The 17,070-nt window shown below is 39.4% G+C and overlaps 1 protein-coding gene across 5 annotated transcripts in view; it reads right to left on the bottom strand.

Moving 5' to 3' along the window:
* ehbp1 (EH domain binding protein 1) overlaps positions 1 to 17,070 on the bottom strand; it is a 96,354-nt gene extending 79,284 nt beyond the window's left edge. For 3 of the 5 annotated variants that reach the window (XM_072437185.1, XM_072437184.1, XM_072437186.1), the window contains exons 1-4: positions 16,653 to 17,069; positions 12,225 to 12,282; positions 12,057 to 12,152; positions 11,265 to 11,318 (exon numbers count right to left, since the gene is read on the bottom strand). In XM_072437185.1, the coding sequence (XP_072293286.1) occupies positions 11,265 to 11,318; positions 12,057 to 12,152; positions 12,225 to 12,282; positions 16,653 to 16,756 (312 nt within the window). In that variant the 5' untranslated portion in view covers positions 16,757 to 17,069. Of the gene's footprint in view, positions 1 to 11,264; positions 11,319 to 12,056; positions 12,153 to 12,224; positions 12,283 to 16,652 lie in introns of all 5 variants that reach the window. The other 2 variants (XM_072437182.1, XM_072437183.1) reach the window with 1 other exon arrangement.

Raw genomic sequence — 17,070 nt, 5'->3', positions numbered from 1 at the left:
TGCCACATAATGACTAAATGCAGCGGCGTCATCACCACCCTCAGTTCAGCCAAAAGCACCAACCGAGTCAAGAGACAAAGACAAGCAAATTCTCTCTCTTCAACTCTTATCTTCCAGCAGATTACAGCCAGCTATTATACTAAGCTAATAGCGCATGCAGATACTTTATGAATGAATTTGTCCAATGCACCAAACACTTAAGAAGAGGGGATTTAGCAAAAAGGAGAATGGGGAATGGATGGGAGGAGAGGGGTTTTGAAAAATAGAAAATACTAAAAGGATATGCAAATACCTTTGTCAAAGAATGGAATAAGTGTTTCAACAGGATTTGAGTAGGCCAAGAAACAATGGGACTGAGCTCTATTTCCCTGGATGCCGCTTGTCAATCAATGAGACTTGTGAGCGTGTGTGTAACAGAAAGGTGGATGGGATTATGGAGGGAGAGGGGTTATGACATGATGTATAAAATGAAAGAGAAGGACAACGCAGAAGTTTAATTTATGACTGAGAGGGCAGGACTATCAACAGGCACTCTCCTCTGAGCACTGAGGAGGACTAAATATCTGAGCTCAATGTTTGTGGGCATGAGGTAAATAGTTGTTAGTCCAAAAGCACTGGGAAAAGTGTTGGAAATAATGGCTTTATGTGTGCTACCCCCTAGCTGCCGCAACGTGTAACTGCAGCTTCGCCAAAAAAGCAGTGTGAAATATCTCTTTAATAAAATACTCTTACATATTTGAAGCGCTTTGGAGGAAACTGCTGAAATGCTTTAAGTCTTTAAGTGCAAATAATAGAGAAATCGAGGCAAACCTAAAACATATTGAACATAGTTTTTACAGACATTTTTTTCCCAGTTTGACCATTTTGGTGACATTTGTAATGTTACTTCCTGGTTGGACACGAGCAGCAGATAATATAGTAGATCCCTGGAGGTAATCCATAACTGCTAGAAACCATGCTCTAAACAAGAGCCAAATTCAAATAAAATACAATAGTTATATAATTTGACAAGTAATAATACCAATAATACTATTAATATGACCTATATTAATACTAATACAACTAATACTACTAATAATACAGGGATTCGGTTTTAGAATTTAGCGCAATTTCCTATAATTTTCTTTTTTATTTTTTTTACTTTTCTTTTTCGATTTTTCCTTAAAAACTGACATTGGACTGATAAAACTGTAATAAATATTTACTACAGATTCCATACCACCAAACGTTAGAAAAGCATGAGAACCTGTCATATGACTTTAAATGGTCTACAAACATATCCATTTACACAGTTTGTAAGTCACAATGTTTGACAATAATGATGAAGACAATGTTTGGGGCATCACCCATCAAAAGCCCCTTGCCCTGTGCCAGCTGGCCCAGGATCGATCCAAAGGTGCACCCTGGTGGGGGCAGGGGGGTCAGGGCAGGAAGAGGGTACCCAGGGGTTCTCCCGAATCCCAATGCCCCAAAATGCCAACAGGACGGGCCATAGGAAGGAGGGGCAGATCCTTTTTGTCAAAGAGAGATGGATTAATTAAGATGAGTGCTAATAGACCTTGGTGTCTTGGACTGACAGCTGAGTAGTGTTAACAAAAGTGCACACGGCAATCAGGTAATGTTTTTTAAACAGAGGTCACAAGTCAATAGGTCTCAAATAGGTCAATGCACATAATTGATCTAAAACATTTGGAGATCTTTCTTCTTAAAACATTTGTTATTTTCAGATTTTTACAATATGGTTGAGGAAAAATAAACGGAAGATGAACTTCAAAGGGACGGTGATCTTCTGCTTGATATGAAACAAAACTTATCTTAAGCCTAGTCTCACATGACACATAACTTGAGAGAACAAAGGGCAAAGACAGGCAAGTTAAATGTTGTTAATTTGCTTTTCAAGTTTTTTACAAATTGTTAGTACATCAATATTTTATGCTTCGTTCAAGAGGAAAAAGTCAGAATACATAATATTATATACACTTTCATAAATCACACTTGGCACCATGCCTTTAAAACACATTTGATACACGTAAAAATTTGTATTTCAAAAAGGTAATTTAAAATAATATAGAACATTTTTTAACCACCAACCTTCAGATAGTGGATTATGCTCTTCCAATGAGGCACCGCCCCTCCCCCCCTTAATTCACCTTTTAATGGGACCTTTAATAATCATGTTTATAAATATGGTTGTTAATTTCTAAAGCCGTACAGCGAATAAAGTATTTCTGTATTAAATTTATATAGAAATAAAAAAAAAACTAGTTCTGAGTGAGTAAGCCTTTTCTCTAACATATCAAATGTTTGTGGGGTGGAATTTGGTAGTCAGCAGATTGGAGGTGGGGCACAGTGCTGTTCTTCCTGCCTCAAGGTCATAGTTATTGGAAATGGAGACATCCAATGTGCTCACATCTCTCTTTGAATCCACACACAATAGACCGATTCCTCTGTGTCAATTTGGCCTCCCCTGATAACTGATAAGGTGGGCCTTTTTACATACCACTATGAATACTGCACTATGGGCTTTATAGGCACATGCAGATTAAGACCAATGTATTCATCCGCCATCATTGTATATGAGGATTTATTTTCTCCTCCTCAAGCAGGACGGCAACAAAACGGCAACAAAACATAAAGGGCATGCAGTATTATCTACAAAGTTATATGAATTACAATAACAATGCAGCCCATAATGGACATGATTGTGCAAATTGAGTTACGAGGACAAGCAGTCCACACACTTCTCCAGTCCTGATGTAAGCGAGGAAGACTTGAACATGAAGCATGTAGTGTAGAACATAAGAAACAGTGTTGGTATTTGAAAATGCATACGGACAAACCCTGTCAAAATGAGTTTTGCCATCCGGTTAGAGTGAATCTTAGCCATGGTCATAGTGTGTGTGTGTGTGTGTGTGTCTAAAAGTCAAATAATATGAAGTAAGAAAAAAGAGAGAGGAATGTCTTTAATGTGGGGTTGTCTCCAATGGCAGAAGATGAAAGCCAAGGAGCCACAAAATAGCTGGCCCTTAAAAAGCCTAATCCTACCCAAGAAAGATCATTTTTCTGCCGGCTTGCTCTGCTCTCACATAAATCCAACAAATAATCTAAATGCAACATGACGCCGCTTCAACAGGTCAGCCTAGCCTAAACATATTTTGAACATTGAATGACTCATTTTAATATATAGTAAACTCTTAATTTCGGTGACAACATTTGGCCAGCCACAAGATGTTTTTTTCTTTCCTTATTCATTTTTGACCAAACATCTCTCTCGGGCCTTATCAGTGTGTCCAGGACGGCCTCCTCTCTTTAAGTCCAGGGTCTTTCTTTTGGGTGGCCCTCGGTGGCCCCAGTGCACACTCAGACCCAGAAGATGCACTTCAGACAGGGGGCTAATGGGAAAATAAATTACCAGCAGGCAAAAGCCCTGCCTCTGCACTTCTGCTGGAAAGAGAGAAACGGAACATGGGGGCCCGTTTACAAGACGCGAATGGTCAAGAAATGGAGTGAGGAGGGTTGTGAGAAAATGACAGTAAGGACAGTAGTGGATGGTTTATAAAAAAAGACTAAAAGAGAGGAGAAGCAATGAAAAATTGGAAATTGGGGTAAATAGTTGCGAAGGATAGGCACAGACGGGTCGATCGGATTTGGGTCTATTCCTGGTCTTTCAAGTGCCTGCTCATCACTTTCCCCACTTTTCACCACCGTTGGTCAGCATAAAGGCACAAAATAGCCAATAACATCCCTCCGCCGTACATTTATAGGAGCACAGCACCAATCTCTCAATTCTACATCTAAATTTGATTATAAACCCCCTGAAAACGAATCGTTATGTGCAAGATACACACAACTGGAAATGTGTGTATACTAGAGTGGCAGTGTTAGCGAGGGGAGTTGGGGGAAGGCAGAGCTCTCAATTTACCAGGCAATCTACAGTCCTTCTCATGAGTGAATGGACAAAATCTTGGACAGAAGTGGCTAAATGAGTTTCAATGGCAGAGGCAGCTTTGGCTGGGCACTCCTTTACGCCCTTTACAAACAGAATATTGTCAATCTCTGGGTGCTGTCCAAGGCTCTTCTCCTGCCCTGTACAGGATATACACTTGGAGTAACATTTTTCTTAGTGAGACATGTATAAATGGGAAAAAATATCATAATTTCTAGAGAAGCGTTAATCTGTAATTGAATTAAGGGTAAAACAGGAAGGTTCTTTCAGCAGTATGATGCCACGCGCTAAAGAGAGGGGCAAAATAGCTCACAGGTTTTGTGGAGTTCTTCAAAACACTTGAAGTCATCTATGAGATTCTGTTTGTTTTAGCCGTTTCCTGCAGGCTGCTGAGATCTGACATGGCTATGATAGGGCTCTAATCCACGATAAAGCTGATTTGCGTAAGGGGGAGGGTGATCTGGGACGGCCTGTGACAAGAAACAATTGCCCCAAGTGAGAACCTGCCTATTTCCCAGTCTGCCCCATGACAAAGGTGTACTCTCCATGCTAAGTGACAAATCTGAGGAGACAAAGAGCATTAGCAAGATGATGCTCTGCTTCAGTGCCTCCGATTGTGGCCAACTCAAAGAGAAAATAATATGGGTTTTTAAGAAGCAGGAGATAATGAAAGAGAAACAATGAACACCTTCTACCAAGGGGGAATTAGTGCACAGATTGGATTTTTTAATTTAGGAGCATGATTTTCAAATGATTTTTTCCAAAAATGACAATGACTGAATCAAGACCAACATGAAAAGTGAAATGTCATAAGACATAAGAGTAATTGTAGCAACTTGAGAGAACTTGAAGAAGAGTGGAGAATGAAATAAAAAGACAGTGCCAGATTTGTGGTTTCTGGAGCGTTTTCCTATAAAAGACAATTTCGCTACCCACAAAGCTATCCTTTGCAACGGCAGCGGCAAGTACAGATCTATCCAAAACAGAGGGGCACCATGTTTGGTGATCAGTCAACTGTCAGTGCCTGGCTTAGTTCTGGGACCAGAATGCATAACGGGCCGCTATTCACTGCAACCAAGCTGAACAGTTTTCTCACTACAAGGACAAAAATGGTACCACGAACTATTTGAAATTCTTTAAGATAATGTTACACAAGTCAATCTACACCTAAATTCATAACACTCTCTCATGCACATTACTACACCGAAGTGAAAGATCCACCTTACACCAACCCAGCGGGTCAAGCTTGTGGATAAACAGGGGGATTTGCCAGGCAGTGTTTTGCATGCCACAGAAACCTGTCTCCATCATGCCGCCATCTTAAGAAGCACCAAGGAAAAATAAATAGTTTGAGATTGAGATAACTGCTCTGATGTCATCATCCAAACGTACACTGTGCCAAACTCTTGCCACCCATAGTCGCCACGTACCACATGACACCAAAAACAAGGTGCAAGAGTGAGTTCAGGGCTGGATTTGAGGGGAAGAAAGGGCCAACGCAAGATCTCCAGTGTCAAAGGAAAACTAGAAATAATAGGAAAATATATTTACTTAGCTTTGACAGGATAAAAGTAATAGAATAACAAAACTTGATGAGAAGGACATGTGACTGGAAATAACGGGGAAAAAAGGTTTAATTTTGATAGACAAAGACAAAACACAACATCAATCAGATATTTTTGTTTATTCAAAAAGCCAAGAAATTATAATGGGGGGATTTTTTCTTGGCCACTGTTTTGATTTATATGTGGTCTCAGAGATTAGTAGGAGACATAACAAACATGTTCAGGACAATTTTGCTTTGTGTTAATTTACAGTGGTTTGCAAAAGGAACTTTTCCATGTTTTATCACATCACAACCAAAACTTTTAACGTTTTATGAGAGAGCAGCACAAAGTAGCCCACAATGGTGAAGTGGAAGGAAAATGATACATGATTTACAGATTTGTTTAAAATAAAAAAGCATTCAGCCTCTTTTCCCTCAGTGCAACCAATGGCTGTCAGAAGTTTCCTGATGGATGCTGAAAGATCGAACGTTGACCTAATGATTAAATAGAGTCCACTTGTGTGTAATCTAATCTCAGTATAAATGCAGCTGTTCTGTGAAGGCCCAAAGTTTGTTAAGAGAATGTTGAGGAGCAAACAGCATCATCAAGTCCAAGGAACACACAAGCAGTTCAAGGAGAACGTTGTGGAGAAGTTTCAAGCAGAGATAAAACTATAAACTAAACCTACCAAGACAAGGCCGTCCACCAAACCATCAGGCCGAAGAAGGAGAGCACTGATCAGAGATGCAGCCAAGATGCCCATGGTCACTCTGGAGGAGCTGCAGAGATCCTCAGCTCAGGTGGACAGGGAAACTGTCCTGCTCTACGACCAATACTGGAAGAGTGGCAAGAACGTCTGGTTTGAAGTGTGGGGCACATAGCAAACATGTGGAAGAAGGAGCTCTGGTCCGATGAGACCAAAATGTAACTTTTTGGTCTAAAAGCAAAATGCGATGTGTGGCAGAAGATGAACACGGCCCATGACTCTGAACACACCATCCTCACTGTCAAACATGGTGGTGCAGCATCAGGCTGTGGGGCTGCTTTTCTTCAGCAGGGACAGGGAAGCTGCTCAGAGCTGATGGGAAACTGGATGGAGCCAAATTCAGGGCAATCTTGGAAGAAAACCTGTTGGCGTCTGCACAAGACTTGAGACTGGGGCCGAGGTTCACCTTCAGCAGGACAACAACCTTAAACATAAAGCCAGAGCTACAATGGAATGGTTTAAAACTAAACATATTCATGTGGTAGAATGGCCCAGTCAAAGTCCAGACCTAAATCCAAGAGAATCTGTGGCAAGATCTGAAAACTGCTGTTCACAAATGGGCAAACAAATGTCAGTCTGTAGATGTGCAAAGCTGGTAGAAACATACCCCAAGAGACTTGCAGCTCTAATTGCAGCAAAACATGTTTTTTTAAATCTTCCATTTCGCAATTGTGTTCCGCTTTGTGTTGCTCTTTCACAAAAAATGTTACGTGACAAAATGCAAATACATTTGAAAGTCACTGTAATTGTAAATGTCATGAGTAAAAACTGAAATCAGGTTTGGAGGCTATAAGTCTGTATATAAAAGATTGAAAGATTGAGTTTCTTGTGTCAGCAGACTCAGAATAAAGGTCAAGGACACAACTTGGACACACTCAAAGATTTAAAGTCAACTCACACAATAGGATTGTCAAATGTATCGGTTCTTAGATATTAAGCAATGCTAAAACGAGTATAGGGGGGGAAATCAATCACAGAGGTAAAGTTAGACTTTTCCTGATCCGGGCATTATTTTAGATAAAGAATATTAGTTTGAGTTTTGGTTTAAATGTTTTGTCTGAAAAAGGGCATTTCTAGTAATCATTGTGTATCTAAAATCAGTATCAAGCCTTTTCCTTACAGTATTGAACCCAAAATTGAAACAACATACACAGTGTCATTCAGGCAGAGTACTCTAACAGGATACACACTGAGGTGAAGACCAACAGCTACACTAGAACCACTGTGATTCAAGTAAGCAACCATTGTTTCATTGATTTCATGTGTGGTAGCCAAAGGTATTTGTGATAACAGCTACAAACGCAGAGGTAGTAGATCCACAGAGACGTGTCCCCTCTAGGGCCATGTAGACTCATGGTGTGGCCACAGTTAGTCAGCAGACTAGCCATGTGACGGGGTAGTGTGGGGTGGATTAAGGAACAAGTAAGCCTATTAGGGCAACATGAGGGACCACCCGGCCTACACCAACACAATTGGATACAGCAATCCAGTGAACCCACAATTTGATATGCATCTCCATATTTGAGTAATAATTTGGTGAAATTTAAAAATAAAAACAAACTCTCAAATGTTTCAAATGTATTTGCCAGTTAGAGAAAAAAATATAAATATTTCCAATGGCAATCCTCAAGTCACCAGCATTTGTTCCATGCTGATTTGTGTGATCCCACACCACTGTAGCTGTATTTTCACAATTTCAAATTAACACAACACCTCCTCACAATAAATTTGTGCCCTGGCTTCCGCAAACTAGGAAATGAGAAACGAGCAAAGGTAAAAAACTTCGGAGACACATGCGTGCACACAGATTAATCCCAATTTGACGGCCCTAGCACAGGAGGAACTTTTGGGATTTCATACTTCATACCAGCTTTTGTCACCTTTGCGTGAATAGAAGAGGGTTGAAATAATTGTGTTTTTCTTCCCTGAGGCCCAGTCAGCGATCACAAGCCAGTGGCCTAGGTAATGTGTTCCAAGTTAGAGAGGAGGGAGGGCAGACAGAAGGATATACCACATGTGTAGAGAAGAGGTCTATCAGGGAAATGTGTGGAAAGGTAAAGGAGCAGGGCTGCTAAGTGTGTCTTAGAACACACAACACAATTTTCTATTAAAACCAGGAATGTTTAACAGGAATGTGTCTGCATGAGGAGGCTGCAGCATGAAAATGGCTGCACTAGAGTTGGACTTGGTCTACAAAAGAGAGTACATCATATATTAGAGATGAAAATAAATATGTTGAACCATGAACAGAAAATATGTATTTAGTCAATAAAACAAGCACTTTTCAAAGATTTTCAAATTGTTCAGGGGAAATTTTTACAACTGAGAATTGATTTATTGCTAATTATTTGACTAATTCACAACCAATTAACTACAAACAAAACCATTATTTTTGCAATTTTTATTGGATTGATATTGTAGCCTATTCAGTTTCCAACATAGGAACGTGAACCACCTCAGTGGAAAATAATCATCTTTTTAAGTGATTTAGCTCTAACTTTTAATGAGAAACGTAGCTGATATGAAGGCTAACATTTCTGAAATGGGGTGGACATCGGTTGAGCACAGAAAGGCAAGGTGTGAGTGGGACTATATATTGAATATTTTGAGACATGATAGCTTAGACACAATTGTCCGGTGTGTGAGTTATGGAAATCCTTCACAAAAGCTTTGAAGATGGAGGGACACTGCCATCTCCAGCTTTGTTAATATGCAAAAGCCCAATCCACCCAGACACGGTGAGGCCCACACAAAAGAATCAGTCAGCACCAGGCTTTCAAATATAGCCATCAAATCTTTTGACTCTCAATTTGCTCACCTTTTTGATAATATGCTCCCATTTAAAAGAGCAGTCAAAGGCGAGGGTAGCATGCAATTTAGAGATACCACAGTGAAGCCACTTCCAGCCTGCCACTTCTTCTCTCCTTCAATTCTGACTTCTACCCATCTTTTGATTATGCGATTCGCTTTGGCAGACGAACAAATAGAGGAGAGAAAAGGTAGTGTTTGACACTGCCATTTTTCAATGACAAAATACAATCTAGGCAGGACTGGTAATTCAGCGGCGAGGGATTAGCCTAGCATGAGGTTGGCCCCCAGATTAAGAACAAACCAGCGCGCAGGGATCTTAAATTTCATCATCTCCACGGCTCAGGCACAATGGCGTATTCTTCCCTCTTTCCTGTGTCGTCTGATGAGGGGTCAGAGGAGCTCACCTCTCCGTTTGTCTGCTTCAAGACAATTTATAAAGCATTCTACATACCCAGTTTACACATAGACAAATGCGGAAAAATGTATGCAGGGCAACAAAACAAAATTTGTCATTGCTGTTATACTGATTACAAAACAATAAGCAGAGTGTGGGCAGACAGCTACATCCACATCTTAACATGGTTCATTGGAATTTCTTCTGGTGTTGGGCTGCACTGCCCTCTTGTGGTAAAAATCTATATATTATTTCTTGAAGATTTTTTGTATCGGCCATATTCCAAAGAGACACTCTGTTAATTATGATTACTATGCACAAATGACTAGAAGCCGTGTGATATAGGGTATTTACAGGCGCTATGTTTCCCTAGAGGCCATTCTTGTTGTTTGGGGTTGTTCTGTCCTCTTCATTCCTGCTGTCAGTGCACTGGCCTGGCTTTGATCTCACTGTCATTAGTCAGGTATGCACACACAAATGTGTTTCCTTCTCTTTTTCTGCACTTTCTTCACTCTCCCACGCTCTACTTTGAGGACAGCAGCTGACCTGCTTGTCTTCTCAGCTTTTTATCAAAGACCACAGCTGCCACTGCCGCTGGTCTTTTGAGCCCAGCATCCACACGAGGGAAGTGTGTCAACTTAGTACTAACTTAGTACTTAGTGACCTTATGTCAATATTATGAAATACACAAGACTGGTACATTTCACCGGTTAGGTACTTCAGTCTTTTCTAATGCTGTTGTGATCATTACTAAATAAGTATATTTAAATTTCTGGGATCAAAACAATCCATAACAGTGACTTTATACTAAATAGTAAGTCATAAGTAATGATGACGCTATAGCAAACTCCCCCTGTGTGATATGGACAAGTTCACACATATTTAATGCACACATAGAATAAAAATAAATATATATAGTTTGAATGGTCCATGTCTTATGCTACTGTGATCTTACATAATTCTGTGGGGTCCTTTTTAGAGCAAGAGGAAGAAGAACACAATTCTGAGATTTTTCTGAGTTAAGAGTTTTAAGAATCGGAATCAGAAAAGGATTATTGTCATTACCAATGAACAAAATTCCAAAACATAGGAACTTGCTTTGGTGATTTGGCGATTTTGGACATGTTTTTCATTAATTTCATTCAAGAACTTGCACGATATAGGACAAATACAAGATTTTCAGGTTCTAAATAAAAGGGCAACAGTGACAGAGACAGAATGTGACATTTAGGGTTAATATTTTTTATATATTACTTTTTTAAATCAAATGTTCTTGAATCTCGTTGTATAAAGCAAAATATAGATGTAATTCTTCATTTGTCCAGGAGCAATAATTGTTAAACCAGATCTTTATTTTATGTAGGTCAATGTTGGAAAGCATGATGACCATCAAAATGTGTTTGATTATTAAGTAATATGCGATAACAATATGAATGACAATATAGCTGAAAATAGGTTACAGGTACATGTTTTCTGCAATTTAAGGTATAGTTAAAAAATCTGCTTCCACACCTCACGTCTTGTCAAAGTGTTTATGTTCTTGCTCTTGCATCTGAGAGGAAATGGCTAATTCTGGCATATTTACAGAAATGATAATTAATATGCATATCATGATATTAAAACACCCCCAAAGCAAACGATGATATATCACGCAACAGCAATAATAATTCTATTGCACTGAAGCATTGACATGTAATGGTGCGTTAGTACCACATGATGGCGCTGAATGCACATTTAACAAAAGGAACATATCCAAAGATTTTTCTAAATGTGGTGATTTAGCTCCAACTAATGACTTACGTTTTCAATGACAAAAGTCCACTCCTTATCTTCAAACTCCTCTGCATGGGGGTCCTGTGAAGGCACAAGTAAACATTGACATGACAGAGACAACAGAAGAGGCCTCATTAGCTTGTTCAGAAATAGTCGCCTTAAATGTGTTCACAACATCCTGTAATTGGCTCAAATAGCCTTTTACAAACTACACAGTGATTATGTTCCAGCAAAAAAATCAATAGCCAGGATTAAAAGCAGACAGTGATGGCCTCCCTGTGTAACCTCTGCTTTGGCACACTCCTTCAGATCAATAACTAAGCAGTCAGAAAGAGGCTAACAGCTTTAGAGTTTATTTTGATAGAATTTGAACTGGTGCTAAAGGCTTGATTTCTTAAATGTTTTAGTGATGAAGTGTACATTTCCACAGAAAAGACTTAACATTTTACACACCAACTTAGTAATTGTATAGTACTAGTTCAAGTCAAGTTCTCTTTACTGTCCCACAAGGTGAAATTAGGTTTACAGCAAGTCTTTACATATAAAGAAGGGACAAAAAAACAAGTTCTCCCCTTTAAGAAGGGAATCTGCCCTGCGTCATATTCTCCACTGAAATGGAATCTGTAAATATGCATGGTAAGAGGACACGGCCCAGTGAGGGAGTCCGTCACTGCGGAGACCAAACGTGTTTAAAAGACTGTGGGACATTTCCTGTTTACATGCGAGTCATTTACAGTCCATCACTACTATGTTACTACTATAAGTATAGCTGAAGTACAGTCTCGCCAAAGCCAGCCTCAGAATACTGCTGCTACTTACCTTAAACAGGGTGACAGTGATCTCAATGTTTTCTGGGACTGGCCACACCACCACACCACGGTAAGGGTTTTTAATGCCAGGCTGCCAGCTGTGGGACTGTGGGACAGACAAAGAGTCAGTGCAAAGAGCATTCTAACATGAAGGCTCATCAGAAGACGTATAACGAACCTTGGACGATTTCCTTCGACTTCTTCGCGTCCAAACAACAACTAATTTGTCCGGTTGCCTGGGAGAGAGAAATCACATAAATCAATGACAGTTTTATTACCATCATGCACGCTCCATTATTACCAATAAATAAAGGGAAGTATATCGAAATGTAGATATTACAATGTAGTATAATATTTGGGATGATCTGCTACATTTTAATATCACAGGTATCTTTTATAATGAAAAATAAATTCACCAAAAAGAGCCGATTAAAATAAAAATGAAAGGTTATGCAGTAAACTTCCAAATAAGGGTATAATGGGATATTTCTACACTTTTGTGTTTGATTTGACCGGCATTTCACATAGTCTGCTAAATAAACCTCAACTAATACGTTTAAAAACATGCTTTGATACATTTCTATTTGATTATCATTATCGAGATATTCATTTTTGTCATTGTCGCCCACTCCAACCAACCTTAAGCACAACAACGACAAAGGTAGACAAAAATGTAATAAGTATTTGACCGCAACATCCTTTTTATAGCCAAAAGTATTCAAAGTACAGTGAGAATGCAAAGAGTGGAATAGTGCAGTAGTTGTTTTAGAACCACAAATTGTGCTTCGAGCGGCGGTTCAACAAAAAGACGCTATTGTTTTCAAGTCAACTATTGTAGGGATTGTAGTGAAGACTTTTGAGCAGCACAGCCTTTTATTTTCTGAAAGAGATTGTTTGGAACACATTACATTATAGAGATTAAGGCGAGTGAAGAAAAACATGGTTACTGTGACATGTGCTGTGAGAAGGGCAGATATCGAACACAGAACAGGAACACAGTCACTGTGTGGTTGTTATTGGGCTGTGCAATTAATAATTGAGATGAAGGCTAAAGGTCCAAAAGCATGTGGTTTGGAGCAAAGTTCAGACATTGGAAGAATAAAGTTGAATATGTTTAGTGTTTTTTTATTTATTTTTTTGCTCAGACTGCTGCCCCCGCGACCCGGCCCCGGATAAGTGGCAGAGAATGGATGGATGGATGTTTAGTGTTAAATGGCAATTATTAAAATCTGTATTGTTGATGTTCAGAACATTTATTTGACAGGGACAATGCAATCATACATAGTTACAAAACAAAACCTGTAGCCAATGTGATGCATACAAAGTTTATGGTCAGAGCTAATTTTCAACTCCCGTCCCTGGTTGGGCATTTCTAAATCCCCCCATAGATATAAAAGATATTAAAATACATTTCCATTATTATAAATATATCAGTGATAAATTAACACATATACACAACTCATTCATGTTCACTCATGCACATTCATAACACTTACAGGAGGGGACAGTTTTGATGTTCTTTCAGCCAGTACTTAGGTCTGGAGGTGAACAAATGAAATGAACTGAAACCTATTTTTAAAACTAAAACAACATTTTCGATAGATCTTTTTTTTATACCCTTATTCAACCAGGAGTTCCCAATGAAATTCAGAATCTGACTTGGCCAAGGCAGCAGCAATCAACAGTACAGAAACGCACATAATATTACTATTACACGATAAACATTCTCTCAGTACTTAATAAAGCACACACACTCACCCACTCACCCACTCACCCACTCACCCACTCTCACACTCTCACACTCTCACTCACCCACTCACCCACTCTCACACTCTCACACTCTCACACTCTCACACTCTCACACTCACTCACACTCACTCACACTCACTCACACTCACTCACACTCACTCACACTCACTCACACTCACTCACACTCACTCACACTCACTCACACTCACTCACACTCACTCACACTCACTCACACTCACACTCACACTCACACTCACACTCACACTCACACACACACACACACACACACACACACACACACACACACACACACACACACACACACACACACACACACACACACACACACGTGCCAGATAGAGTCCATGGGACACAAAAATGCCCCGGTCTGTTTTAAGGGGTTGAAGTAAATATTGTAACACAATCTAACAAGAGTTAAACATAACGTATTAACCGGAGCAGAACACAAAGCAAGGTTTTAGCTGTGGAAAAGTATCCAGTAAAAAGAAAGCACTATATAAATCAAATGCATTAAAATTATAATTATAAAGTCCCTGAATTTGGCAGAAGGATTTTTGTTTGGCAGGAGACGATGGAGTGCTGCAATAATGCACATGTACTCAGCACAAGTCGACATGTCACAGCCTGACACAGGCCGGTCACTTCCACTCCACACTGACAAACAGTGACATGCTTTCAGACTTTTTTTGTAAAAACTTCAGTTTACTATTGTCCTTGGCATCCTGTTGCTCACAAACATCAACTTGGACTTGGCACAGTGTATATCAGACTTTAAGCTATTGAGTTTGCCCTTTTCTTGTGTAGATGGTGAAGTGCATGTGCACATAGTGAGCGGTGCCATTGCTTCTCAGCAAGACGGTCTTGGGTTTGATTCTTGCCATCTTGGCAAGAAATATCAGGCTATGTGCAAACTTCAAACAATCAGAAAAATCACATGCGTGCGTGTTGTCAGAAGCATTTTTGCTGCAATGAAATTAACAGTATATCACACGTCATAGTGAATGTTCTAGGAGATTCTACCACATCACAAACCTCATCCTCAGATCTGGGATTTGATTGTATTAATGGAAATCCCCTTGAGATACATCATCTCATTTTCAAGGCAGAAAAATTATCCGATTTGTCCTAATTGTATAATTTAATTATTATGGAGCAATGCAAGACTTCATTAACTTCACTCTGTACGTCTTCTTGGTTTATGTTGAGTTTAAATAGAATAGACTTTTCCACTTATTGTGTTTCCAAACAGCTGAATAGTAAACAGCCGCACTGTTGTGTTTTGGGGAGTGACTAACACATTGATGCTCTCAGACTTCTCTTCTCATGTCATGTGTAGTGAGAAACGGCCTTGATTAGCCAAGCTTGCATTCAGCAGAGTAGAATTACCATGTAATAAATACAGCCACTGTGTCATTAGCATGGTGTAATTCTCATATCCTTGCCACAAATGTAAACATGTCATTCAGCAGCATGTTGTAAATATATTTTAGTAGGGAGAGAAGAAAAATACAATCTTGCCTGAAAAACTAGAGTTTCTAGGGAATAGTAGGAGTGAACAAGGCTTACGTAGATGTTAAGCATCAGAAGAAGAGAGTAGAATAGAAGTCGTCTCCTCGCTACAGAAACCATACATTCTGTTTAAAAGAGTATCTGGGGTTTAATAGTTTGTTAGTTAGTCAACTTAGAGTGATTCATTGTATTGTAAAATTGTAAAACTTCTGATTACCATGAAATTAGGACATAATTACATTTACTAAGTGCACACACATAGGGGTACTGTCTCAAAAGTTGAGAAACACTGATACATGGATATGGATTATAATTGCATACCAATCTTCTACTGTTGAATACCATGAAAAAAAATCAGATAAAGTTGCAAAACAAAGTAAACTCCAGCCAGGGCGCAGAGCCCACCCACCTCTGGCTCTGAGAAGACATGTGCATTTTTCTCATTCCATTCTCCAACACGTTAACATCTGTCCAGGTTGAAGCTCGTGGGGCTGTGTGTTAGTCACGCCTCCGGCATTCACACTGCATGTCTGCAGGCTACATCTTTGCCCCACAAGAGCCTTTCACTCTAGACAGGATCTGTACTTATTGTGTTTATAACCGAGTGCAGCCAATCTGTACAGACTGTGTAAAAAAAGGAGTTGGACTCCGAAACACGTTGGATGTGGAAAAGTATGTACAATCAGTTGGACTGATTTTATAAGGGAGTTGGACTCTGAAAACACGTTACCCTTTGTGGCTAGGTGTTTTTTTTGTTTTTCTTAATTAGTTAATTTTATTGTATTTCCGTTTCTATAATTTCTTTGTGATTTGAATGCATTTTTCCTGCTGTGTGAAGCACTTTGAATTGCCCTGTGTATGAAATGTGCTCTACAAATAAACTTGCCTTGCCTTGTAAATAGTTATACTATAGTTAGATAATATAGTTAGAATGAGTGAGTGACGGTCTATCTAAATGCATCACCATTTTTAATGTGCTCTAAAATTAAGATATAAACTCAACTAAACACATCTAAACCAACACAATATAAACATAGTATTTTAAACGTATCTCTTTGTGTGTCTAATGGGCTCAATATCTGCCATAGAAATGTAATAATACAATTATGCAGAACACCTTCTTCCAGCATATATAATGCATTTACTATGGCATAAGGGCAAAACATAACAGTCCGCCCCTCCCAGTGCACAGACATGCCTGCACACTGTGTGTGTGAGTTGTGTGTGAATTATGGCCACCACTCAAGCATTCCAGCACAGACGGAGACATATAGTTTTCAAGGGGTAATATGACAGTGCTGTAGAAGCCCGTTAGTGCAAAACTTACCATTTTTTAGTGCACTCCACCATCAGCTCTTGGTAGGATGCTACAAACTGGAATTTGGAGGCATGCTTCCCCACACGTTGCAGTCTCTTCCAAACTGAAGCCATGTTTCTCCGGAAAACGTTTCTCAGTACCTATCCCGTCCTAGGCTTTCTGCCAGGGCTTCCTTTGGGCATATATTTATACTAATCTGAACATATCCTTCCAACTGTGACACATGGTGAATGTTTGCTTGAAGCTCAATGACCACCGCAGGATGAATGTATATCCAAGGATGTCTTTAGTAAATGAAGGGTGGATCCAAACATGGAGAAAAGCAGCAGTAGATGAGATCTGTGTCAGTGGGCATTTTTAATGACAACAATCCCGTAATAATTTCCTAAAACATGGCCAGTAATCCACACATGAATTTTAATCCCAA

This window comes from Eucyclogobius newberryi, unplaced genomic scaffold (assembly GCF_026437365.1).
Source record: "Eucyclogobius newberryi isolate DKJ021-1_F unplaced genomic scaffold, fEucNew1.0.hap1 SCAF_8, whole genome shotgun sequence".
Classification (NCBI taxonomy): domain Eukaryota; kingdom Metazoa; phylum Chordata; class Actinopteri; order Gobiiformes; family Gobiidae; genus Eucyclogobius; species Eucyclogobius newberryi.
Note: the sequence above shows the minus strand (reverse complement) of the source record. Positions and strands in the feature narration are given on the sequence as shown.